Here is a 25,200-nt window from a genome sequence, read left to right as displayed (position 1 = left end):
TGGATTCAACACAAACCCAATACATTTGAATAACCTTAATTTTGACACATTTTATTGAAAAAAAATGTATTTAGTTCAAAGAAGAGTAGATACAAGAAAGGCCTGATAAAGCAAAGGGGTCATTTGGAAAAGTTGCATACTGTAAAGTACACTAACGTCACAGAAAGCCATGTCCTCTGTCTCCCTGTGCCTGGACTGGGACAAAGACACAGCAAATACCAGGACATCCCCTATCTATTGATAAAACATGTTGCCATTAACAACACAGGATGGTGATCAAATCAGTAAGGGCCTATGCTCATGAAGATTATTGATTGGAGGACTGGTAGAATAGGAAGCAAACAAGAGGACAGCCAATCAGAACACACTATGGGATGTTCTACAGTATTTACACCCCCCCCCCTCTCCCTTACATCAGCAGCTTATAGAAAGTTTCACAATAAAAAGGATGATTTGACTTTCAGTCCACTCCATTCATTGATTAAAGTGTGATTTGGCATGGCAAGAAAATTTGCCATTTGCTCTCGGGGTATACATAGATGCAGCACACACTACTGTCTTCTGCTGTGGTACAGTGGGGCAAAAAAAGTATTTAGTCAGCCACCAATTGTGAAAGTTCTCCCACTTAAAAAGATGAGGCCTGTAATTTTCATCACAGGTACACTTCAACTATGACAGACAAAATGAGAAAAAAAAATCCAGAAAATCACATTGTAGGATTTTTAATGAATTTATTTGCAGATTATGGTGGAAAATAAGTATTTGGTCAATAACAAAAGTTTATCTCAATACTTTGTTATATACCCTTTGTTGGCAATGACAGAGGTCAAACGTTTTCTGTAAGTCTTCACAAGGTTTTCACACACTGTTGCTGGTATTTTGGCCCATTCCTCCATGCAGATCTCCTCTAGAGCAGTAATGTTTTGGGGCTGTTGCTGGGCAACACGGACTTTCAACACCCTCCAAAGATTTTCTATGGGGTTGAGATCTGGAGACTGGCTAGGCCACTCCAGGACCTTGAAATGCTTCTTACGAAGCCACTCCTTTGTTGCCCGGGCGGTGTTTTTGGGATCATTGTCATGCTGAAAGACCCAGTCACGTTTCATCTTCAATGCCCTTGCTGATGGAAGGAGGTTTTCACTCAAAATCTCACGATACATGGCCCTATTCATTCTTTCCTTTACACGGATCAGTCGTCCTGGTCCCTTTGCAGAAAAACAGCCCAAAAGCATGATGTTTCCACCCCCATGCTTCACAGTAGGTATGGTGTTCTTTGGATGCAACTCAGCATTATTTGTCCTCCAAACACAACGAGCTGAGTTTTTACGAAAAAGTTATATTTTGGTTTCATCTGACAATATGACATTCTCCCAATCTTCTTCTGGATCATCCAAATGCTCTCTAGCAAACTTCAGACGGGCCTGGACATGTACTGGCTTAAGCAGGGGGACACGTCTGGCACTTCAGAATTTGAGTCCCTGGCGGCGTAGTGTGTTACTGATGGTAGGCTTTGTTACTTTGGTCCCAGCTCTCTGCAGGTCATTCACTAGGTCCCCCCGTGTGGTTCTGGGATTTTTGCTCACCGTTCTTGTCATCATTTTGACCCCCCGGGGTGAGATCTTGCGTGGAGCCCCAGATCGAGGGAGATTATCAGTGGTCTTGTATGTCTTCCATTTCCTAATAATTGCTCCCACAGTTGATTTCTTCAAACCAAGCTGCTTACCTATTGCAGATTCAGTCTTCCCAGCCTGGTGCAGGTCTACAATTTTGTTTCTGGTGTCCTTTGACAGCTCTTTGGTCTTGGCCATAGTGGAGTTTGGAGTGTGACTGTTTGAGGTTGAGGACAGGTGTCTTTTATACTGATAACAAGTTCAAACAGGTGCCATTAATACAGGTAACGAGTGGAGGACAGAGGAGCCTCTTAAAGAAGAAGTTACAGGTCTGTGAGAGCCAGAAATCTTGCTTGTTTGTAGGTGACCAAATACTTATTTTCCACCATAATTTGCAAATAAATTCATTAAAAATCCTACAATGTCATTTTCTGGATTTTTTTCTCATTTTGTCTGTCATAGTTGAAGTGTACCTATGATGAAAATTACAGGCCTCGTCTTTTTAAGTGGGAGAACTTGCACAATTGGTGGCTGACTAAATATTTTTTTCCCCACTGTATATATAGAATGTATGATACTGCACAAGTGATTTGGGAGGAAAGATATGAAACACCAAGTATTAAGGCACTGAACTATTTTATGGGTCTTAATTATCTTTACACTGAGTCATTTGTAGTAATGTAGTCTGCCTTCTGAGAGCACAGGCTCTAACCAGTGTGATATCTTCACACAGTAGGCATGGTAACACACAACTTAGGTAGGTATTCACTGACGAGCTATGACTGTCCCATACAAACACTTTGACAAGCATATGGTTATTATTGAACACAATGATATTCGGAGTTCTACCCATGTATTTTGGCCAACTGTATATTCCCAATGTTGTGTTATGCAGACTTCCTGTGGATATTGATGGGACAGAGAGACAGACACATTTTCAAGGTTGGTGTCTGGTTAGTACTGTATCTCTGAAGCATATTTCAATTCATGCAATCAGATATTTAACGCCTTCAGAATTAGGTCCTGAGATTACATATGAATAAATCATGAAGGTGCAGGTGCTACTGCTGCAGATGAACAGTTTATAAAAGTCCATTAAAGCATCCCAATGTCTGAGGAGCAAAGAACTGCATTCTGATAAAACAATTTAGTGATATTTTGCTGCCAGGAGTTTCTCACATATCATATACAATGTTCACATTTGTCCGTTTAAAGACACAGGGGACCCAAATCATTCTGGGACTGCGTATGACATCAGCAGTATGAGACTCAGTATGAGGTGCAACATCATGCACTCAAAAATGATGCTTTCCTATGGAACAACTACTGTATGTGACTGTGACCTCACATTCCATCCTTGTGATTGGCTGAGCTGTTCGGTTAGCTTAATGACTGTATACTGAGAGTTCAGGTGGAGATGGTGAAACGTTTGTCGGCACTGTCGGAGGCAGCCAGGTACTGCAGCCATGCCCTTGGGTCCTGGACAGAGGGAGTTGCCTGTGTCTTCCTACCCCTGCGAAAGCTCTGATTCTGGGGATATGACAAAGTGATCTTCCTCCCTGGGGTTATATGGACACACCTCTGACTCCTAGTAAAACAGGCAAAAATTGAAAACTTTCAAAGGATATCATTCAAACACATACTAAAGAACTAGACCAGCAGAACACTAAAATCTAGAACATAAACTTTATTAAAACACTATAATGTATCAATAAACTGCCCACACTGAAACAAAGGTTATCACAAAAAAGTAATTCAAATAGAACTAGGCAGTGCTGAGCACAATCACTTTGGGCTGTCATTTCTGTCTCTTACCATTCCAGAATGCTGTCCCCTCTTTCCTCCGGACCACCTGTTTAAGGTGCAGCTCGCTCTCGGCTGCCACGATGGGCAGCTCGTTCTTCAGGTGGTAGCTGATCAGGTGACTGATACTCTCAAACAGCATGTCTTTGGTTCGTACCTGGCAGTGACGAGGAGGAGTGGGCTAACAGATGTTAGTAGGTCACAAAGAGATTAAATGGCTACTTCTTGATGCTTGTTAACAGGGATGCTACCACCACCATTGTTTTGCATTCAACAATGCTCATGCTAGGCTGTAGCTAAGTAAAAAAAAAATACAAGTATCAGCTTTCTGAAGCAATTGCTAAGAGGGGTGCTACCACTATTCTTTAGTATGTTTTGTACTAGCACAACGATGCTAATGCTTGACTGTAGCTAAATAAACAAATTCACATTTCAGGTGACTGACACATCATTTCAGTAAACTATATAAAATGCCTTCGGAAAGTATTCAGACCCCTTGACTTTTTCCATATTTTGTTACGTTACAGCCTTATTCTAAAATTGATTAAATAATCCTCAATCTACACACATTACCCCATAATGACAAAGTGAAAACAGGTTGGTAGAAATTTTTGCAAATGTATTAAAAATAAAAAAAACAGAAATATCTTATTTACATAAGTAGCCTTGAGTCTTCTGTATACTCTCCAGCCCCCTAGACCATAATTTCCCCATCCAGCGATTATCACTCACCATTCCCTCTGGGTCGACCAGTAGCAGGTGTTTGGGCAGACCGCAGTGCATGCCCGTCAGGACGTACTGGCCTGGGTTGGTGGCACTGTCTCGTACAAGGAAGTCCCCGTCTCGGACCAGCAGTTTCTCAGCGTCACGGCGGCTCATACGGCCATGGTACCAGGCCTCCCGCCGAAGCTGCTCCTCTGTGGGGGCGACAGGGGCACGACGCCGGGGCGGACTGGGCCACTGGTCCTCCAACACACACACCCCACCGTTACCACCGGCCTCGTGCATCTTCAGAGCATCCTCAAAGGGTTCTGCAGAGAACCAGGAAGAGTGAGAACACATGCATGGCACACACACGGAACCTGTAACATGAATGACATCATCCATACATGCCAACCCAATTGAACAGATACTCCCCACATCTTGAATAATAATGGTATCGCTATTGTGTCAGTGGCTGTGTTCAGCAGATGGGTAGATGTTGATGAGACTCACTCATGTCAAATATGTCTTTCTTGGGGCTGTCTGGCCCCCTGGCCCCCCTATGGCCCTCTGCTCCCTGCTCCAGGCCCTCCAGACTCTGGGTGTTCACATACAGGTGCTCTTCATAGTCCCTACTTCCCGGGGGATGGCCGTCTGCCCGCAGGTACCCATCTGATGTCAGACCTGTCAATCACAACTCAGTTTACTAACATACTACATTACCAAAAGTATGTGGACACCCCTTCAGATTGGTGGATTTGGCTATTTCAGCCACAACCGTTGCTGACAGGTGTATAAATCGAGCACACAGCCATGCAATCTTCATAGGCCATTCTACAGCCAATGTTTGTCTTACTGAAGAGCTCAGTGACTCAATGTGGCACAGTCATAGGATGCCACCTTTCCAACAAGTCAGTTCATCAGATTTCTGCCCTGCTAGAGCTGCCCCGGTTTACTTTAAGTGCTGTTATTGTGAAGTGGAAACATCAAGGTGCAACAACGGCTCAGTCACGAAGTGATAGGCCACACAAGCTCACAGAATGGAATCGCCGAGTGCTGAAGCGCGTAGCGCGTAAACATTGTCTGTCCTTGGTTGCAACATTCACTACAGAGTTCCAAACTGCCTCTGGAAGCAACGTCAGCACAATAACTGTTCATCAGGAGTTCTTGTGCTGGGGTTTCATTGGCAGCTGCACGGAAGCCTAAGATCAAGCGCCAACAGGAGTGGTGTAAAGGTCACCGCCATTGGACTCTGGAGCAGTGGAAACACGTTCTTTGGAGTGATGAATCACTCTTCACCATCTGGCAGTCCGGCGGACGAATCTGGTTTTAGGGGATGCCAGAAGAACACTACCTACCCCAATGCATACTGAAAACTGTAAAGTTTGGTGGAGGAGGAATAATGGTCTGGGGCTGTTTTCATGGTTGGGGCAAGGCCCCCTAGTTCCAGTGAAGGGAAATCTTAATGCTACAGCATATGACATTCTAGACAATTCTGTGCTTCCAGCTTTGTGGCAACAGTTTGAGGACGACCCTTTCCTGTTTCAGCATGACAATGCCCCCGTGCACAAAACAAGGTCCAAAACTAAATGGTTGTTCGAGATCGGTGTGGAAGAACTTGATTCACCTTCTCAGAGCCCATGACCTCAACCCCATCGAGCATCATTGGGATGAATTGGAACGTCGACTGCGAGACAGGCCTAATCGCCTAACATCAGTGACCGACCTCACTAATGCTCTTGTGGCTGAATGGAAGCAAGTTCCAGCAGCAATGTTCCAAATTCTAGTGGAAAGCCTTCCAAAAAGAGTGGAGGCTGTTGTAGCAGCAAAGAGTGGAACAACTCCATATTAATGCCCATGATTTTGGAATGAGATGTTTGACGAGCACATACGTTTGGCCATGTAGTGTATATACTTTGATGAAATGATATGAGAATAAAAATGTATTATTTACCCAACCATTATAATGCCTATGACTTGCAGTATTGTGTCCTGCAGGACCATATCAGGCCACATGGTGTCTCACCTGAGCTGCTGTTGTTCTCAGTGTCCCAGTGAAGCTCGTAGCACAGCTGAACTGAGGGGTAGGACACCGTGTCTCTCCTGGCCGGAGAACCGATCTAAAAACAGATTCCACAAAATCTCATTAGCATCACTAATAATAGACATGTGCTTCTTTATGACTCTTCAAACTACCTGTTAATAAATAGTTCCTCTCTTGCCTTTATAATACACTTCTACAGACACCATATGTTTGAATCCTCAGTATAGACTGTAGGGTATAAGGAAGACTTTTCTCTCACCAATTAGGCAACCCAGAGGCCTGGTTTCTATCTCCTGTGATGTCTATCTCTTGTAACTATGTAGCAGGGTAGCCTGGTGGTTAGAGTGTTGGACTAGTAACCGGAAGGTTGCAAGTTCAAACCCCCGAGCTGACAAGGTACAAATCTGTCGTTCTGCCCCTAAACAGGCAGTTAACCCACTGTTCCTAGGCTGTCATTGAAAATAAGAATTTGTTCTTAACTGACTTGCCTAGTTAAATAAAGGTAAAATTAAATCTACAGTTATTGAGTTCACTGCTACTGTAAGCCCACAGCTCTCTCTTATATACATTATGGGGGAAAGGCAGGCAAGGTCATCAGTCGTGTGTCCACAGATACTAGATCAAAGGTAGGTGAGGCTAGGGAATCACCTGTGCTGCCTTGCTCTGTGGTTGGCTGTGGACGTGGCCCAGCAAGGCCGTACAAGGCCTCAGCCTCGAGTCCACCACTCCTCCAACAGGAGGCTCCTTCCCTGGGATGCTGTTGTAGTAGTCATGCTCCGAGGAGTCCTCATCATCACCCCACGCCGAGTCCTCTGTCCTGATGTTCCTGAGGTGACACGGTTAGAATAAAGGTAATTGAATTTCCAAATGTGACAAGGAAAAGGGATCAGACACAGCCGATAACATAAAACACTAGGTTTGAATGGTTATATTGTTGGTAGCAGGAGATACATTTGAATCAAGAGCAAAGCAGGTACAGTAGAGTTCTTCTGTCTACCCGGTGACACATTACACTTTAAATAACAGTTTTGATTTAATTGGGATCAAAACAGGATGATGGGCTGAAATCTGAGCGCAGCATATCACATTTCTAACACCTGACCGAGAGAAAAAAGGACGAGTTTCATATCGAGTTGAGTGTGTGTCAGTGTAAAATGCAAGTCAAAGCTTTAAATAGGACACCATGCTTGCACTGTACCAATGTGTGCTAACCACATAGGATGAATACATTGGGTGTATTTAAGTATTTTTTGTTGTTGTAGTGGGGACAGTAACATTAGTCATTTCAAAAAAATTGACTTTAAAGGTGCACTATGCAGAAAGTCGCTACGCCATTTCCTGGTTGCTAAAACTAATAGTTTGCCTAATTTCAGTTTATGTGACAAAACTAGGAAGTATGGTGTAGAGAATCATTGTACCATCTAAACAGCTGTGAAATATATTTTTCATAACCAAAAATATTGTATTTTCAGCTGTTTGAAGCTGGTGTACAAAACCAAATTAAAAACCGCAAAAACGAAACATAAGAATGGGAAGCATAGAAATAATAAACATAGAACAGATCTACCACTTCTTAGACTTGCTTTCAATGAAAATGACAGATCTCTAACTTACTATGTGAATTTGGTCAGGTCGCCCAAAAATACATATTGTTTTATGTTTTTCTATACTTTTTTTATGTTTAGCTCACATAATCTAATTTAAAAGTATGCACAAAGGCGTCTGTAATAGAATAAACATGGCGAAAACTAATGTAGACATTAATAAATGCATTTCTTTAGCTTCCTAACTATTTTCTACAATGGTGGAGGCACGGTGGCTTCAACACAGCGTCTCCTATCAGTCTTCTATTGCAGGGTTTCTCAAACTTGGTCCTGAGTAACGTTTTGTTTTTTGCCCTATCACTACACAGCTAATTAAAATAACCAACTCATCATCAGGCTTGATCTAGTGTATATATAAATCATTGGTCTCACCTCTCCATGGTGGGGATGGCTTTGGGAGGGCTGTGGAGGTACTGTTTAAACTGCAGTTCAAAGGCCTGGCCGATGGTACTGATGACATTCTGGGCTAGACCGTCACCACACTCCAGGATATGGCATGCTGAAGAGAACACAGTGGATGTGAGTGCTGCAACGCCCCTGTGAGCATAACAACTTATATTTTAAAGAATAGTTAGAAAACATCAATATCTTTAACTTAAACAACTGTTAGTGAATCATATTGTCAGTAAACCCTCATGCGTTTAATGCCAGGAAGAAACTGCATGGACGTATAATAGACATATTATTTCTGTTTATGAAATAGAATAGTGAACTGAAGATACCTCTCTGATTGACTGGATCTTTGGCCACATAAGCAACATAATCGGGCGTGTCCTGCAAGATGGAAAAACCTCAATAAACTCTGATGAATTAGGATATAATTGAATAAGATGGTCACAGGATTGGAAAACGGTGAAAAGCAGCCAAGTCAGACATGCAGTCTACCAAGCGGCCCATTTCAACAAACAGACCGAGGAAAACAGGGAAAGCATAAAGTGCACTTATGCTACAAACTCTCACCGTGTCTCCCCCAGAGGCAAAGGAGATGGACTCCATGGGATGGTGTGCTATCACCTGTGAAAGAGAGAGAGAGAAAGAAAGGAAGGTGCAGACTTTATATCAGTCCTTCACCACATCAATATCACATCTTCTACTAATCAGCTATCCTAAAACAGGAAGCTAAAAAAGATAGCAATTTATTGCTTTGTGTTACACTACCCTGCTGTGAGGTAGCCAAAGCCAAGAGTGTGATATGAAGTGTGATAGCCCCCCACCCACACCCCACTTTGTCATTCCCTAGCTTTGCCATTCCCTAGTTTTGTCATTCCCTAGCTTTGCCATTCCCTAGCTTTGCCATTCCCTATCTTTGCCATTCCCTAGTTTTGCCATTCCCTAGCTTTGCCATTCCCTAGCTTTGCCATTCCCTAGCTTTGTCATTCCCAAGCGTTGTCATTCCCTAGGTTTAGCTGAACTGACGTGCCTGATCACACCTTTCATATCACAGACCTGGCATTAGCTAACCCAATTGGTCTCACCTCTCCGTGGTGAAGGAAGTTGAATGTCATTTACTGCATTTCTACACAATTGAAAAACTCTAAAATGCTATTTGGAGAACAACAAAAAACAAACAAAAATGACCCCAGACATTAATTCTCACCGCAATAATGGGTTTAAATGTCAGTGGAAAGGCATACACAATGTCAACCGCATCATAAAATTATGCATTTACTTGTGGAAAGGCCCATACCGTGCTACGTGAAGTAGATGCATAACAAGTCACAACAAGGCCATCTTCAAATGCCGAGATCAATGTGAAAGTAACAGATGCATAAAACAGCTGGCCACGAGGCTTACTAGGCCGAGGTCAAATGCAGACATCAAATTCAAATCAATTGGTGCACTGCCTGAATGACCGGCCATGCAAACTGTCTGGCACTGTTTCTGCTCTTTGCCTTCTTCAAGATTAACTGAAATATTTTAGTAAGTTAAGGTGGTTTTGTTAACCAAATGTGATAAAGAAGCATGATGCTACCCTTAAAACTGCTAAAACTCATATTTATGTTGAAACGTTTGGAAATAGGCTCATCTGACTACTACGTGCCGCCATCTTGATAACGTATCACCAATGACATCCTTGAATGGTTCGTCTGACAGGCAGCACAGATTACAATGCATGTTAGGAGCCTCAATGAGAATGCTTTCATTTTGACAACAATAAAAACACAGTATATGAAAATAAGACGGATTTGGATGAAAAGATCACACAGCAGTTGGTGAGAAAAGGCCTTAACTTCGGCCCAAGTCAAAACTACTAGTAATGTTTAACACAGCTAGTAGACCTTACTCGCTGAATGAACACAAAAACATGTGCAAGTGGGTTTTTGACTGGACTATTCCGGCTTATTCGATGCTAGCTATCAACTTTGTTCTTGTGGACATCATGCATTTAGCTAGCTTACACAATGTCGGGTAAAAGTAGATCCACTGCCCATGTGAAAATCACTGTAATGTAGCCTACAGCTTCATGAGCTCAAAAATGTATGCAAGTGGATTTTTAACCGGATTATAAAGGCTTGTTAACACGATCGTGTGTATTTTGTTGTTTTTCCATCTCAAATTGGTAGTTTTAACTTTAAGTTTATTCACTTCTTTATCAGAGTCTTGTTTAAAAAAAATCCATGAGTAAAGTAGGCACACGGACGCTCTACCATTCCCCTGACGTTGTTTCAATATGGCTGCGGCCACATCTCTCTAAGCTTGTGCTAGGCGCTCAAAAAACATATAATATTATGTTCTAAAAGCACATTCTACAAGAAAACCTAACATCGACATGTAAAACAATGATGAGGTTGATTTGAGCGTTTCAGTTCCACTTTAAAGTGAGAGAAGGGCATGCAGGCTAGACTGGCAGCTTCTCTCCAAGCGATGCTCTGCATGGTCATAAAGCCAGCCAACTAATACATTTTAAATCGGGATTGGAATCATTTTGGTCTACTTTTTTGTAGCGACTGCCATACTCCACTGATGGCCCTGGGTGTGATATCCTGTGCTATGTTCTGTGGTTAGTTGTAGAGAGGGGATCCCTAACCTGTCGTGTCGTGGGGATGAGCAGGTTGAGGCCCTCTATAGAGATGTTGACAGCGATGCCCATACCAGCGAAGCGCAGGTTACTCTTCCCCATGATGGTCTGCAGGGCCTTGTTAATGTTCTTCAGGACAGGAGCACAGAGCTTGGGTTAGCATCACACACACACAAACTTAACTACAGTGTTGCATCAACATATTTTTCCGCCCACCTTCTTCCTCCAGGCCCCCTTACTCCCAGGCACAGCTTCACACAGTCTGTTGATGGCCTCCCTGGGTGGGTGGAGAGGGAAAGAGGAGAGGCAAAGGGGTCACAATGACAACACACTAAGACGAGACAGTTACAGCCATACTGAATATCTCCCCCTTAACCATACCATTGAAGAGTTCTAGATCTGAGCATCATGGTAATATTTCCATCTTGCCCTTTGATAGTCTAGAAGAGCATCTTGCCATGTTGGATACACCTAGATAATCAACCCAGATCTACTAAAGAGGATATGGGCTAGGGGTCAATTTAGAATTCAGCATCAAGCAGCTACATGGGAAAAGGTTGAAAAGTCTAACTGTACTCCTTCATCCTCAACCTATCCACAGCCTATGGGTGAAGTGGTTACGTAAGCTATAGAGAAAGCAGGTCAGTAGCCCCTCCCTCAGCCTCAGGTCAGAGGTCAGGGGTCACCAATCCATCTCACTTCAAAGGTCACATGGAGGTCCCTCAGATCAAAGCAGGACAGAAGATGTCTAATCTCAGTTTACACAAGGCTAACAGGAGGAACACTTAATATCAATATCCTATTCAGCTGAGTTCACATAAGCACATTCTCCCCAGTAAATTCTGTTTGGGTAAGGAACAAAAACATCTCAGCATGATTGATGTCTTGGTCTGAGGATTTATGGGCTCATTAGGCTCTATTCGATTAGCCTTCATTTTCCTCTCCATTTATTCTCCTGATTCAGAAGCAATGGGAGAGCCACATTTTGTGGTGTACTACTGCAGTGTATTCTATGCCATTAGGCTGCTCTAACTGTGAGCATGGGCAGCCTTGGGGACTAATGAGTGATGATGTCGGATGATGTTGTCCCCTTGTGTGGTGGCAGAGATAGCCGGAACACAGGGTCTGTCAGGGGACAGAGGGGACAGGTGGTGGCGCCAGCTAGAGTCAAGAATCAGCGTCCATCTCCAGTAAAGGACTTTTAGAGTTTTGGAAAACAGCATTTGCATGTGACTCAACTTGAGGCCTGGGAGAATAGCAGTGCATGGATCCTGGGCGTGAGTGTTTTGGTGTGTTAGTCTGCAGTCTATGTCCTGGCCAAGTACAGTCCCATTGGAGCATATTGGTCCAAAACCATGACACTGCATGACCTGTCAAAGAGGACCTTCAGACTCATGCAGGACCAACAAATAATCAGTGGTTTAATCTCCAGGCAGTCTTTGAAGTTGTTTCATGGGGAATGACAGGATTTTTGTTAAGCTGCCAATAACAAACGACTGCAGAAAATACACAACAGAAAAAAAACTAATAGAAGCAGAACAGGAAAAACAGGAAAAAGTAATTTCATTAAATTAATTAATTCGGAATGCATGGTTAAATATAAACATCCCAAACTGTTCTTCAATATCCTTAAACAATAACGGTATAGTGTAAACAAATGTCATTCTGAAAGCAATGATAACTGAGCTCGTTACTAAATTATTCAAACGGAGCACTGATAAGTTCATTATATCATAGATCTTGCCATAACACTGTCATAAATACACCCATCTTCAATCTCTGCTCTTTAAACCATATAAACATTATATTTCTCCCACTTCCTTCTTCCTTGTTGTTTTACTCTGTCTCCCACAGACAGGCAGGGTAGAGTCCATGTGGACCACTGCAGCTCAGCTCTCCACAGTCATTAGCGAGCATCATCAATAATAGATCTCTCCATCACTCCATCTCTGCCTCTCCCCCAGCACTTAAGCCCTATGTGTGTGTGGGCTCAGATTACTGACAATCGATCATGGAGGAGAGAAATATAGGGAGGGACTACACTGCTCCTACTCAGGCAAGGAGCCCCGCACACACAGACACACAAACACACATGTGAGTGCCAACAGTCACACACACAGCAAAAGCTCACATGTGCCATTGACATGCATAAATGGCTCTGTCAAAATGTCACACATTATTCTGGGCCTTCTGCAGGAACTGTTTCCCTCTAGTGATATCATTACAGGGGAAAGCAGGACTGGCATGCCTGTGAATCTCTACCTGATTTGGTATCACTGTGACTTGTGTTTACCTTCTCCCTCTGCTCAGATTGGGTTCTACTGACTCATCACAAGCAGGACATTCTGAAATCTCGCTTACCTCGTCACCTGGGTCCGAGTGTTGAAGTCCAGCGATCGCATCGACTTCAACACCTCAATGCAGCCCATGTACTGCAAATACAGAAAAACAACATACTTTATCACATGACAGATTTTCAACCCAGATGTATTCTTCTATAGATTCCTTTTCTCAATCCAATTAGAGGGTCGTTAATACATACAGTACTTTACAAGACAGGAACTGTCATGACCGCCCTTTTCACTGATACATGGCACTACGGCAATGGGTCACACACAGTGTGGCATGTATTTCCAGAATGGTTAACACATTATTGTATAGTATGAAAAATATCTATACCATAGTACTAATACCCCATATAGTAACATAGTCAATATGACTGAGGCCCAGTCATTTACAGGCAGTGTTAGGGACGGGGTAATGGTCTGGTTACGGTGGTAATAATGGGTATTAGATTAGGGAGCTGCAGCCTCAGAGGCCCCAAAGGAGTGTGTGTGTTTGTGTGTGTGTGTGTGTGTGTGTGTGTGTGTGTGTGTGTGTGTGTGTGTGTGTGTGTGTTTTGTGTGTGGGTGTGTGTTTGTTAGAGTGTGTGTCACGGGAGACCCAGGAAAGTGCTCTGGGAGAGGTTACTCCATCACCAGGGCTCCCCTTGAGTCTGTTATTAGTCACACTGAAACTCCCATCTACTACCAAAAATACTATTATACATCATACGTATGCTACGTATACTAGGACATTAAATGGGCTGTATTATTGAACCATATTAGCATCGGAGTAATATAAACATCATAGATCTAAGCCAATTTAAATTATGTTTAAATAGGCCACATCTCCTTTAAAATCCTCTTCTGTCTATGTATCATGCCCGGAGGCCCAACGGTACACAGCTCACAGAAAAGGACACATTTTGTCATTTGTATTTAATTTGTCTTGATTAGCAATTGAAATCCATGGGTGTTTCGTGGAAAGTATTAAAACAAATATTATTCAGATACCGGAGCTTCTGAATTCAATTAGACTTTTATTGCAGAGAACAACAAAAGCCGAGCACCTCCATGGAAGACTGCCTTCTCATTCTTAGTGCTTGGCTTTTACACATTTTTACCTTTACATAACATCATCACCCCATTTGCTATGTTACATAGTTTCCATTCTCTTATTGGCTCAGATATTGTGGCATAGATTATATTGGTGGCGTGGCATGCATTCCCCTTAGCTAAAGTTTCTGTCCAAAGGTCTTTACAAGTTCAGACCTACATTATCAACGTATGCTTAACTTGTGTGAGTGTCCAGTAGCCTTCACAAGATCAGATATGGCCCAGACCAGTCACATCTTGTTAGTTTACCTTGCCTCATCTACACAGACTCTGCTTATGTTCTGTTCTTTACATGTCCAATGGTCAGTTCGATGTTGATCTAGCTTGGACACTCACATAGGTTTAGCCTTCATTCTGCTTGCATATCTAATATGTAAGCTTATATTGATTATTCTTTCTACTTCGGAGAGAACAGTATAGGTTACTGAAAATCATCCGATGACTGGAAAATCTCCAACAGTGTTTAGGTGTGACAGAGCCAGGGGCAGAGTGGATGTGGCTAATCTTTCTTTTCTAATTAAAAACATGCCTCCTATGACATGTCCTCTAGGTCTAAGTGGGACAACCACACCCACGCAAAACCAAACACCAATATAGACAACAGATAAATCAGCCGAGTGAACACACACACACACACACACACACACACACACACACACACACACACACACACACACACACACACACACACACACACACACACACACACACCTACGCAGACACATTTGCATTACTGTGCTACTTTAAAGAGCACACCAAGTTGACTGTGCTTCCACTATACAGTATCAACCTGCTGTATGTACACTGAGTGTTCAAAACATTAGTAACACCTGCTCTTTCCATGACATAGACTGATGTCACTTGTTAAATCCACTTTAATCAGTGTAGATGAAGGGGAGGAGACAGGTTAAAGAATGATATTTAAGCCTTGAGACATGGATTGTGTGTGTGTGCCATTCAGAGCGTGAATTTGGCAAGACAAAATATTTATGTGCCTTTGAACCGGGTATGGTAGTAGGTGCCAGGGGCACTGGTTTGTGTCAAGAACTGCAACACTGTTGGGTTTTTCATGCAGTTTACTGTGTGTCTCAAAAATGGTCCACCACCCAAAGGACATCCAGCCAACTTGACACAACTGTAGGAAGCATTGGAGTCAACATGGGCCAGCATCCCTGTGGAACTCTTTCCACACCTTGTAGAGCCCATGATGAATTGAGGCAACCTAATATTAAGAAGAACGTTCGTAATGTGTTGAACATGGGGTAGGTATACTGTAGTCTCCTTCACTTTCACAGGTGTAGCTTAGCCAACCTATGCATCCTAATTTGACTCAAGCTCAATCAATGTCTTGTTACTGTATGTGTAGTTTGTCTGGATCTGTTGTTGTGGCTGGCTGCTGCCAGAGACAGGGAAAGAAATAATCAGGCTAACTCCACTGCCTTAGAGCTAAACAAGCACCCTAACCAGATTAGGAGACAGGGGAAGTCTTCCATCAGTCAGACAGTCTCCTCCTCTCCCTCCTTTTCCCTCTCCTTCTCTCTAGCTTCTTCTCAATGCCTTCATTGTCACTCTCTCTCTGACGATACACTGTGCTTTCGAGCTCTCTACTCTACTTCTGCCCCCCCGACATAATCTCTAATGCTCCCTTCCGGAAACCTGTGATGCAGCGTTTCCAAGAAACATTCCAGAGAAATTCTGAAAATGTGTCCTTCTTCTTAGCCAGCTCTCTTCCTCTGAAAGACACGCCATCTTCGCTGTTGCCTTGCCTTGAAGGAAGTGACTGTCAACAAAGGGTATCTATCATATTACAGAGGCAAATTTGGTCCCTCTATCCAAGAACATCCTGTTCAAGTCTCCAGCCAAAGTCGATCTAATATCTATGCTGTTGATGCTCGGCTCTCTAGATAGATGCAGGGAGATACTGGCTAGGGGCTCATGTTTCTAGGTGGAAAAGTTATACTGCACTGTCGCTACCTTACAGTCCAACCAAGGTGCAAGTCTTTTTTCTTTTCGCTGAATAACTCTCTTAGTATTTCTCATGTTGCAGTTTTCCAGGTCAGGGTGGATGGATGGCAGCTGTGTGGGTTTGGTTTCAGAAGGCCTGCATTGCAGTGGAATGGCTGTGGAAGAGGCAGATGTAGGGCCACCACACCACAGCTTCTGCCTCAGCTTGCCGGGGTGGTCGGCTGGCTGCAGGGACAGGGAGGAAGTGCCTGGGAGGAAATGTGCACAATGGTGTCTGTCTGCCTGCCTCTCTGCCTGTGTCTGCCTCCAGCAGAGAAGAGAGAAGACGATGTGGCATTCATCTCACTGCTGGCTTGCCTCTGACGCTAAACAGAGTTGATCCTGGTCAGTCCCTGGATGGGAGACCAGATGCTGCTGGAAGTGGTGTTGGAGGGCCAGTAGGAGGCACTCTTTCCTCTGGTCTAAAAAAATATCCCAATGCCCCAGGGCAGTGAATGGGGATACTGCCCTGTGTAGGGTGCTGTCTTTCCGATGGGACGTTAAACGGTTGTCCTGACTCTCTATGGCCACTAAAGATGACATGGCACTTATTGTGCCACCTAATCATCCCCAGCTTCCAATTGGCTCATTCCTCCTCTCCCCTGTAACTATTCCCCAGGTCGTTGCTGTAAATGAGAATGTGTTTTTTTTTACCTGGTAAAATAAGAAAATAAAAAACAACAATAAAAACAATGGCAGCAGCACATCTCTTCATTCAAAGACTCAATCATGGACACTCTTACTGAGTTGTGTCTGCTTTGCGTGATGTATTGTTGTCTCTACTTTCTTTCCCTTTGTGCTGTTGTCTGTGCCCAATCATGTTTGTACCCTGTTTTGTGCTGCTACCATGTTGTGCTGCTGCCATGTTGTGTTGCCACCATGCTGTGTTGTTGTCTTAGGTCTATCTTTATGCAGTGTTGTGTTGTCTCTCTTGTCGTGATGTGTGTTTTGTCCAATATTTTTATTTTTATTTTTAATCCCAGCCCCCGTCCCCACAGGATGCATTTTGCCTGTTGGTAGCCTGTGATTGTAAATAACAATTTGTTCTTAACTGACTTGCCTAGTTAAATAAAGGTTAAATAAAAATAAAATAAATATATAAAGATATAAAGATGGCAGAGAGAAAAGCAGAGTGCAGCAGAAATCTGCTGTCATGCAGACAGTAATATACTATATATACACACTGCCATGTTATCTGCCTGGCTGGCTGCAGGGGCCATTTAAATATTATTATAATGGTAGGCTACAGCAAACTGCTAATGAAAACTGGTGCAGGGCGTAACAGTAAGGAAATATTTCCTATAATGCTTTTAGGTATTTTTTCTCCTTGCAGCATGCTTAGCTGCAGACTATGTTAGGCATGTGAGGAAAGCAGGATTAGAGCTGAGGGAAACCCCTGGCTGGGTGTTCTCTCTCTGCTGTCTGCTACTACAGATGGACTAGAATACCCTGCTATGTCACGCTAGTTCTTCCCCAGTACATGTGATGCAAATGACTGTGATTAAATGTAATTGAATATAGGAATGAATGGTGCCTGTGTGTAATGTAATTACAAAGCGTGCTTGGGCCTAGACTGGGCTAATAAAGAGCCATGTCGTTTTATTGAGGCTGGGGGGAGTAAAGGAGGGGGAGATCATTGACATTGACGTCAAACACTCTGCCTCGGATGTAACCCTTTGTGAGCCAAAGTCACCAGCTTAGACCAGGAAATTATATCTAAATCGTTGTATATTTGTTTTTTTGCAAAATAACCGTCGTCACTGATTACGACGATGTAATGTATGTCTGTCTGAAGTAACATGACATCCAATCCTTCACTTAGGCGCAAACAATCAGGCTAATCACAAAACATCCCCCTCCCACACATACACTTCATTGAAACTAGAGATAAACCTCATTAAATTATTGTGCTTTGTTATGCACATTATATTAATATAGATTCTGACTCACTCCACGTATCACTCATTCACCACATGCAATATTTGTTGTTCAGTTTACGATTCCATTATCAATATTTCACTCAACTGACATCCACCCACTCGAAAGCCTGAAGGCTGACGCAGTCTCCCCAGCCCACTACATCACACCACATAAAGCAGAGAGAGCCATCTAACTCCTCAGCCTTGACACATTGGCTGCATAACACACTGCCCGGCATCCTAATGTCCCATTGTATCCAAGAGACACACTTAGGGTGGTTTATCATCTTAACATTCTGATATTATTTCCAAGGAATGAGACGTCCCAATGTCATCTACAAACAGGATATCTTTCTGACAGTGTTGTCTTATTAAAGCTTTATTCCGAAAGGGATTTAAATGATTCACTATTCTACAGGTTTGTTTGTAAACAACATAACAGGAACTCGGTGGAAAGCATCAACAAGCTGTCAAATTATCCCTGACAGATACAGTATTTAACAGCACGGAAGACGACCCTTAAAAAAATGCAATGCAGAAATGCTTTAATATACACAGAATTAAAATAATATGTGGGTAATGCAGAGAGCTGTAGAGGGACTGCATGCATGGTGACTCACCCTGACAATGTAGGAGGCCCCAGGGCCTGTAATATTCTTGTCTGGGTGCAGCCATCCCTGGGAGGGCTTGTGGATGAAGCTGCCCTTCTGGTTGAAGTCCTCCCCTCCCAGCCACATGCCCTCCACCCTGGTCCTGCGGTTCATCCCTGTCCTGAAGCCGTTGTGGCCCCCAAGGCTCCCTGTACCCTCTGCAGCCCCTGCTCCATGGCCCCCTGGACTGGCTGAGCGCATTGCAGATCTCTGCCTGCTGATGGCCTGTAGGGAACAGGGGGTGACACACACAGGGTCACAGGAGTTCAAAACAGCAGCCAGACTTGCCACGGGACCACTGGGGGCCGAAGGGCCACTGGGGCCGTGCGAGCCCTGCGATGAGGGGGCTGCAGTCTTGCCGGAGTCCTTGCTTGAGCTGGAGCTGGAGCTGGAGTTGGAGGGGCTCCTGCTCAGCAGAGTGTTGGAGAACTTCCACTGAGGCATCCTGGGGATGAGCATGCAGAAAGTGGTGGTGGCGTCCTGCTCCCCGTCCAGGCAGGGGGAGTCGGCTAGGGCCGGGGCTGCGGAGGAGGACCCGGGGATGGACTCCAGAGGAGGCAGGGGGGGCAGCGGCAGGCTGGGGGCGGAGGAGAGGACCACAGGGGTGGCCACCACTTTGCCGCTCATGGCTAAGCTCTGCATCAGGTCGTCGGAGGAGGTCACAGAGGCGTTGCGAAAGCGGCCATACTTTGGCTTAAGTAGCATGCCCGGAGGAGCAGCCTGAAGCAAAGGCTGAGAGGGGTTGACAGAGGATGAGGGGAAGGGGAAAGGGGGAGGGGGAGAGGTGCAATGGAAGAGAGGGGGGGAAAAAAATCTGCAAAATCTTCTGGAAAGAGCTGTATCCCCTGTCAATGTTGAGTGAGTACTGTCCAGTGCTCTCCCACTCACACACGCTCTCTCTCTCTCTCTTTCTCTCCTGCCTCTCTGCATCTGAGCTTCTCCCTTGCTCTGGCTCGCTTGCACGCACCCCCACTCTCTCTCTCTCTGGGTGATGTCATTGTGTTATTGTTCGTTTATTAGCCCTGCCCAGCTGCTCTCAGACAGCATTAGCTAACACATATCTGCCTGAGCCTCCCTCCTAGCGCGCGCACACACACACACACGCACACGCATGCGCACACACAATCAGTATCTATATGCAGCGCATAGACACCAACATTATAATGTCCCTACATGTGAGAATGACAGAAAGATATATATTTTTCCCATCATAATACCTTAGGCAATGGCTGCAAAAGCAAAACATACATGAATGCATTTTTTAACAAAGACCATCAATTCATGATTAAGTGAAAGAGTCAATAATCTCTTAGCCACATAATAATATTTTAGCCACATTAACATCACATTTATGGGACTGAATTGTGCTGCCAGTAAAATAAGACAAAACATCTGTGACTTTGACAAAATGCAATGGTGGTTGTAAAGAAAAACGCCCACTATACCTGAAGTCTTATCTCAAATCAAAATGTAATTTTATTTGCCACATGCTTTGTGAACAACAGGTGTAGACTACCAGTGAAATAGTTACTTGCAAATTATTTTCCAAAAATCCAGAGTTAAAGACAAAAAAAAATAGAAATGTAACAGAGGTAATAAATACATAGTGAACAAATAACAATAACAAGTAAAAATGACATGTCTATATAGAGGGAGTACCAGTATCGAGTTGATGTGCAGGGGTACGGAGGTAATTGAGGTAGCTATGTGCATATAGGTAGGGGTAAAGTCACGACAGGATCGATAAGACTGAGCTGTAGCAGCAGCATATGTGGAGCAGCAGCAGCAGCAGCGTATGTGGAGTGTGTGTGTGTGTGTATCAGTGTAAGTATATGTGTGTGTGTGTGTGTGTGTGTGTGCGTCAGTAAGCATGTGTGCACATGTTATGTGTGTGTGGGCGTATGCAGTGTGTGTGTGTATCAGTGTAAGTATATGTGAGTGTGTGTGTGTATCAGTGTAAGTATATGTGAGTGTGTGGGTAGAGTCCAGTGTGCATAGAGAGTTAGTTATCTCTCTGCTCTCTACACTTCTGGTTCTATAGTGGGATGATGATGATGACTGAGCCTGAACTTGACTGAGCATCATAAACTCTTTGACAATATTTTCTTGCCTTGAAACTGTCACAGTAAACAAATAACAGGAAGTACTCTTTTCCATTGTGTGGTTGGTATATTTGGGGTGGCAGGTAGCCTAGTGGTTAGAGCGTTGGACCAGTAACCGAAAGGTTGCTAAATCAAATCCCCGAGCTGACAAGGTAAAAATCTGCCCCTGAACAAGGCAGTTAACCCACTGTTCCTAGGCCATTGTAAATAAGAATTTGCTCTTAACTGACTTGCCTAGTTAAATAAAGGTATAACAAATATGTTATGTGTGTAGGTGTTTACCCCCTTATGGTAAGGTTGTTAATCTATAACAACTAAAGGCTACAATAATTCAGCAAGTGGTTACTGCACTGCAACTAAAGGTCAACAATAGCTGAGAAGACGTGAAAACATCTGAGTAGAAATGAAGGTGCAGAAATTAACTTCTTCTAACTAGCTAAAATTGTAAACAATTCATTCAGATTGATTATATGAGTGGTGATGGGGAAATTTTGCCACAGTCATGTGACTCATCCAAATGGTGAAGTATAACATCCAATTTGCAAATGCACACATTGATTCCATGTCCTAAAAACAGGCCAAATCTAACAAAGCTAGCATTGCAGCAATACTCAGAATTACTCCCAGCCCATGTGACCTCTCTCTCCCCATGTACCCCCCTTCCCCACTCCTCTCCCATCTTCTAAAGGAGCCTGCAGGAGGAGACCAGACCTTTTAGCTCCCCACTCTAGTCCCCTCATATTCTCTCAATTTCAGGTTACCATGGGAGGGGTAGAGTAGTCTACAAAAACCCTGACAAAGTGGGTTAAGCCCGGATTTGTTCTGCTCATCTTTCTGGGAAAATTTGGTCACAGCAGAAAAACATGTTTCGTCACGCAGCAGACAATCAAACCCAATGTCATATTATCAGACACACAGTGTCTGTGTGGACTTAGGATAATAATTTAAATCTGAAACCATTCTACTCTGGAACACACAGCACTACTCAGCTCTAAACGGTCTAAAATAATGGATGAGAAACACAAAGTATCAGGTATGAAGGTAAGACCCAGATGCAGACCACGTCAAATAAACAATAGTTTAATATCCCAAACAGGGGCAGGCAAAAGACATGACAACGCAGGCAGGGGTCAGAAACCAGAGGTGGGGCAACAGTACCAGGCGGCAGGCAGGCTCAGGGTAAGGCAGAGGTCGGTAGTCCAGATGGTGGCGAAGGTACAGGTCGGTAGGCAGGCTCAGGGTCAGGGGCAGGCAGAGTGGTCAGGCAGGCGGGTGGGCTCGGAGTCAGGACAGGCAAGGGTCAAAACCAGGAGGGCAAAAAAAGAGAAACTGGAGAAAGCAGGAGCTGAGACAGAAAACGCTGGTTGGCTTGAACAAACAAGACGAACTGGCAGGTCTAAATACCCAGGGGATAATGGGGAAGATGGGCGACACCTGGGGGGGGTGTGGAAACAATGACAAAGACAGGTGACACAGATCAAGGTGTGACATAAAGAAGAAAATAATCTTGTTTAACTGATAAAGATAAGTATAAAGTTATTTCAATAAGTATGTAAAAACTGTAGAATTAACCCATTAGAGTCTACTAAGCTGTATGGAACTTTTAAGGCACTAAACTGTCTCCATATATACATTTTTAAAAAATCAACTGGTACCGGGGACCTTCAGACGAGTCTGTGGGCATCCTAGAGCAAAACAACTGACATGTATGTGTTTGTGAGAGTCTCACCTTTCCACAGATGGGTAATATTAGTGTGTAGTCCAAACTGTTCGGACGCCTCAGACAGAAGTTGGCAGATCGGCTGTACCGATTTCAGAGTTCCAAGACGCTTGTGGGTGACATGGAGCAAAACAGAGAACACCATCGTGTTCTCTTCAATAGAGGGGTCATAATAGTTGTGGACCAAACTGTTCGAACGCTACAGACAATTCTGTGAGAGGACCGATTTTCGGGATGTCTAATGGTCTGACAAATACCGCTCTAGCTCTGACACCTTTCACCGCAGATGGGATGTCTAATGGTCTGACAAATACCGCTCTAGCTCTGACACCTTTCACCGCAGATGCGGGAGCGGGACATCGGCAGATGCGGGAGCGTGACATCGGCAGATGCGGGAGCGCGACATCGGCAGATGCGGGAGCGCGACATCGGCAGATGCGGGAGCGCGACATCGGCAGATGCGGGAGCGCGACATCGGCAGATGCGGGAGCGCGACATCGGCAGATGCGGGAGCGCGATGGTCGGTAATCTGTTGGTCGGTAATCTGTTTGTTAACTTTGAAAAGGGGGATGCTTTCAAATCTTTGGGGATCTCAAACGATATGAAAGAGAGGTTGAACAGGCTACTAATAGGGGTTGCAACAATTTCGGCAGATAATTTCAGAAAGAGAGGGTCCAGGTTGTCTAGCCCAGCTGATTTGTAGGGATCCAGATTTTGCAGCTCTTTCAGAACATCAGCTATCTGGATTTGGGTGAAGGAGACGCACGGGGGGCTTGGGCAAGTTGCTGCAGGGGGTGCAGAGCTGTTGGCCGGGGTAGGGGTAGCCAGATGGAAAGCATGGCCAGCCATAGAAAAATGCTTATTGAAATGATTGATTATAGTAAATTTATCGGTGGTGACAGTGTTTCCTAGCCTCCTAGCAGCTGGGAGGAGGTGCTCTTATTCTCCATGGACTTTACAGTGTCCCAAAACTTTTTGGAATTAGTGCTAGATGATGCAAATTTCTGTTTGAAAAAGCTAGCCTTAGCTTTCCTAACTGACTGTGTATATTGGTTCCTGACTTCCCTGAAAAGTTGCATATTGCGGGGGCTATTCGATGCTAATGTAGAACGCCACAGGATCTTTTTGTGCTAGTCAAGGGCAGTCAAGTCTGGGGTGAACCAAGGGCTATATCTGTTCTTTGTTCTACATTTTCTGAATGGGGCATGCTTATTTAAGGTGGTGAGCAACAGCTAACGGTTTAAGGTTAGGCTTTGTATCCAACCGTGATAGGAGAGCATGCCCTTACGAAGAAAACTTGTGAATTTTACATGTGATCACGTGAAGTGCTCCAAAAACACGTTTTCATATGATTACAATTGAAGTGATTATTATTATGATTATGTGAAGTTAATGTGGTAACGTGATAACCTTAAACTACACATGTGAAAATGTGATCACATGTGAAGTGTTACAAATGTGAATTTTTTACATGAACTCATTTCCACATGTTTTTTCTGTAAGGGTGTTAACATGAATGACCAAATAATTAACTGAATCACCCATTATCTAGGTAGAGGGCAATCAACCAACTAAAGCATACCACCCACTCATTAAGGCAGAGCATAACTCCATGGCTAGCTCCTCATACTGTAATACACAAGGTCATTTGAGCTCAAATTTAATAAAGACACGAAATTAACCTGGTGACTTCCTCCAACAACCCAGACTCTGAGATGAAATACACAAATGTTGTTTTTCCCCACAATATATAACCTCAGTCAGTAGTAGTTCATCAGAGGACATTGTTTTGTTACTGCTGATGACATGGAGGCATAGTTCAAAATAGTTCAAATCTGACACTAATTGAAAAGGCAACACAGGGAACATTTGATTACAACGCAAAAGGTCACATACAAATGTCAAGAAATAGCTTGGTTCATTTGCAAGCAGGAGAAGTCAGCTTTTTGCAGCAGTGGACGTTTAAAAGTTTTAGTGCATCATAAAATTACTTGTGGTGACAAAAATGAGAAATGCACGAGATTTGAAGTGTGCGTGCGCTGTGATTTTTAAAAGAGCAAACAAATACAATACACTGTACATGCTGTAAACATAAGTCCTTCTGAGGGAAGCAATAGACTCACCTATATCGCAGACACTTGGAGAGAGGAGTGAAGGTGCCCTGACTTGAAACAGTAACCCAGCAAACTAAAACAATAAGGAAGTTCAGAGTATGTGAGAGAGCATACCAGCATTGTGAGAATAAGACCCTTCTGCTCCAGAAATGGCAACAAGCTACAGTTACCACACGTCTTATACACACACACACACACACACCACCTCCTAAACAACCAATCACATCACTTGCTTGTTTGTGGCATAGGAGAATTGAGAAGTTACTTATAAACCAGATGTCATCAATATGTAGGATGTGACTGATATAGAGAGAGTAGCCTCAGATCTTGTTGAACAGTATCAGAGGTAATGCATACTATCTAGGCCTACTGCTACTTTGAGTTGGAGGAGAGTGAAAACAGGTGCCACAATATATAGCCAGAAGAATTTAAATCAATCAAAAAAGTTAGCAACATTTCAGACCATACAGGC

General features: G+C 43.7%; 1 protein-coding gene across 4 annotated transcripts; it reads right to left on the bottom strand.

The window, feature by feature from the left end:
- Positions 1-39: 39 nt before the first annotated feature.
- Positions 40-24,882, bottom strand: LOC139406542 (SHC (Src homology 2 domain containing) transforming protein 2). Of its 4 annotated transcripts, none has more exons than XM_071149234.1 (14): positions 24,738-24,882; positions 18,763-19,017; positions 13,144-13,214; positions 10,999-11,059; positions 10,792-10,911; positions 8,724-8,777; positions 8,486-8,537; positions 8,136-8,262; positions 6,808-6,985; positions 6,142-6,235; positions 4,629-4,799; positions 4,146-4,444; positions 3,426-3,594; positions 40-3,198 (listed from the first exon to the last, which is right to left on the bottom strand). In XM_071149234.1, exons 2-14 carry the CDS (start codon positions 18,991-18,993, stop codon positions 3,176-3,178), a joined length of 1,650 nt encoding a protein of 549 aa, XP_071005335.1. In that variant the 5' UTR covers positions 18,994-19,017; positions 24,738-24,882; the 3' UTR covers positions 40-3,175. The 4 variants fall into 4 exon arrangements, with proteins under 4 accessions (XP_071005335.1, XP_071005336.1, XP_071005333.1 ...); XM_071149235.1 differs by having other exon boundaries at positions 3,426-3,570; XM_071149232.1 differs by having other exon boundaries at positions 3,426-3,570; positions 18,763-19,524; positions 24,738-24,881.
- Between the last annotated feature and the right edge of the window lie 318 nt (positions 24,883-25,200).

The sequence above is a fragment of the Oncorhynchus clarkii genome, chromosome 4 (assembly GCF_045791955.1).
Source record: "Oncorhynchus clarkii lewisi isolate Uvic-CL-2024 chromosome 4, UVic_Ocla_1.0, whole genome shotgun sequence".
NCBI classification, from domain to species: domain Eukaryota; kingdom Metazoa; phylum Chordata; class Actinopteri; order Salmoniformes; family Salmonidae; genus Oncorhynchus; species Oncorhynchus clarkii.
This window is presented reverse-complemented; position numbering and strand designations above follow the sequence as displayed.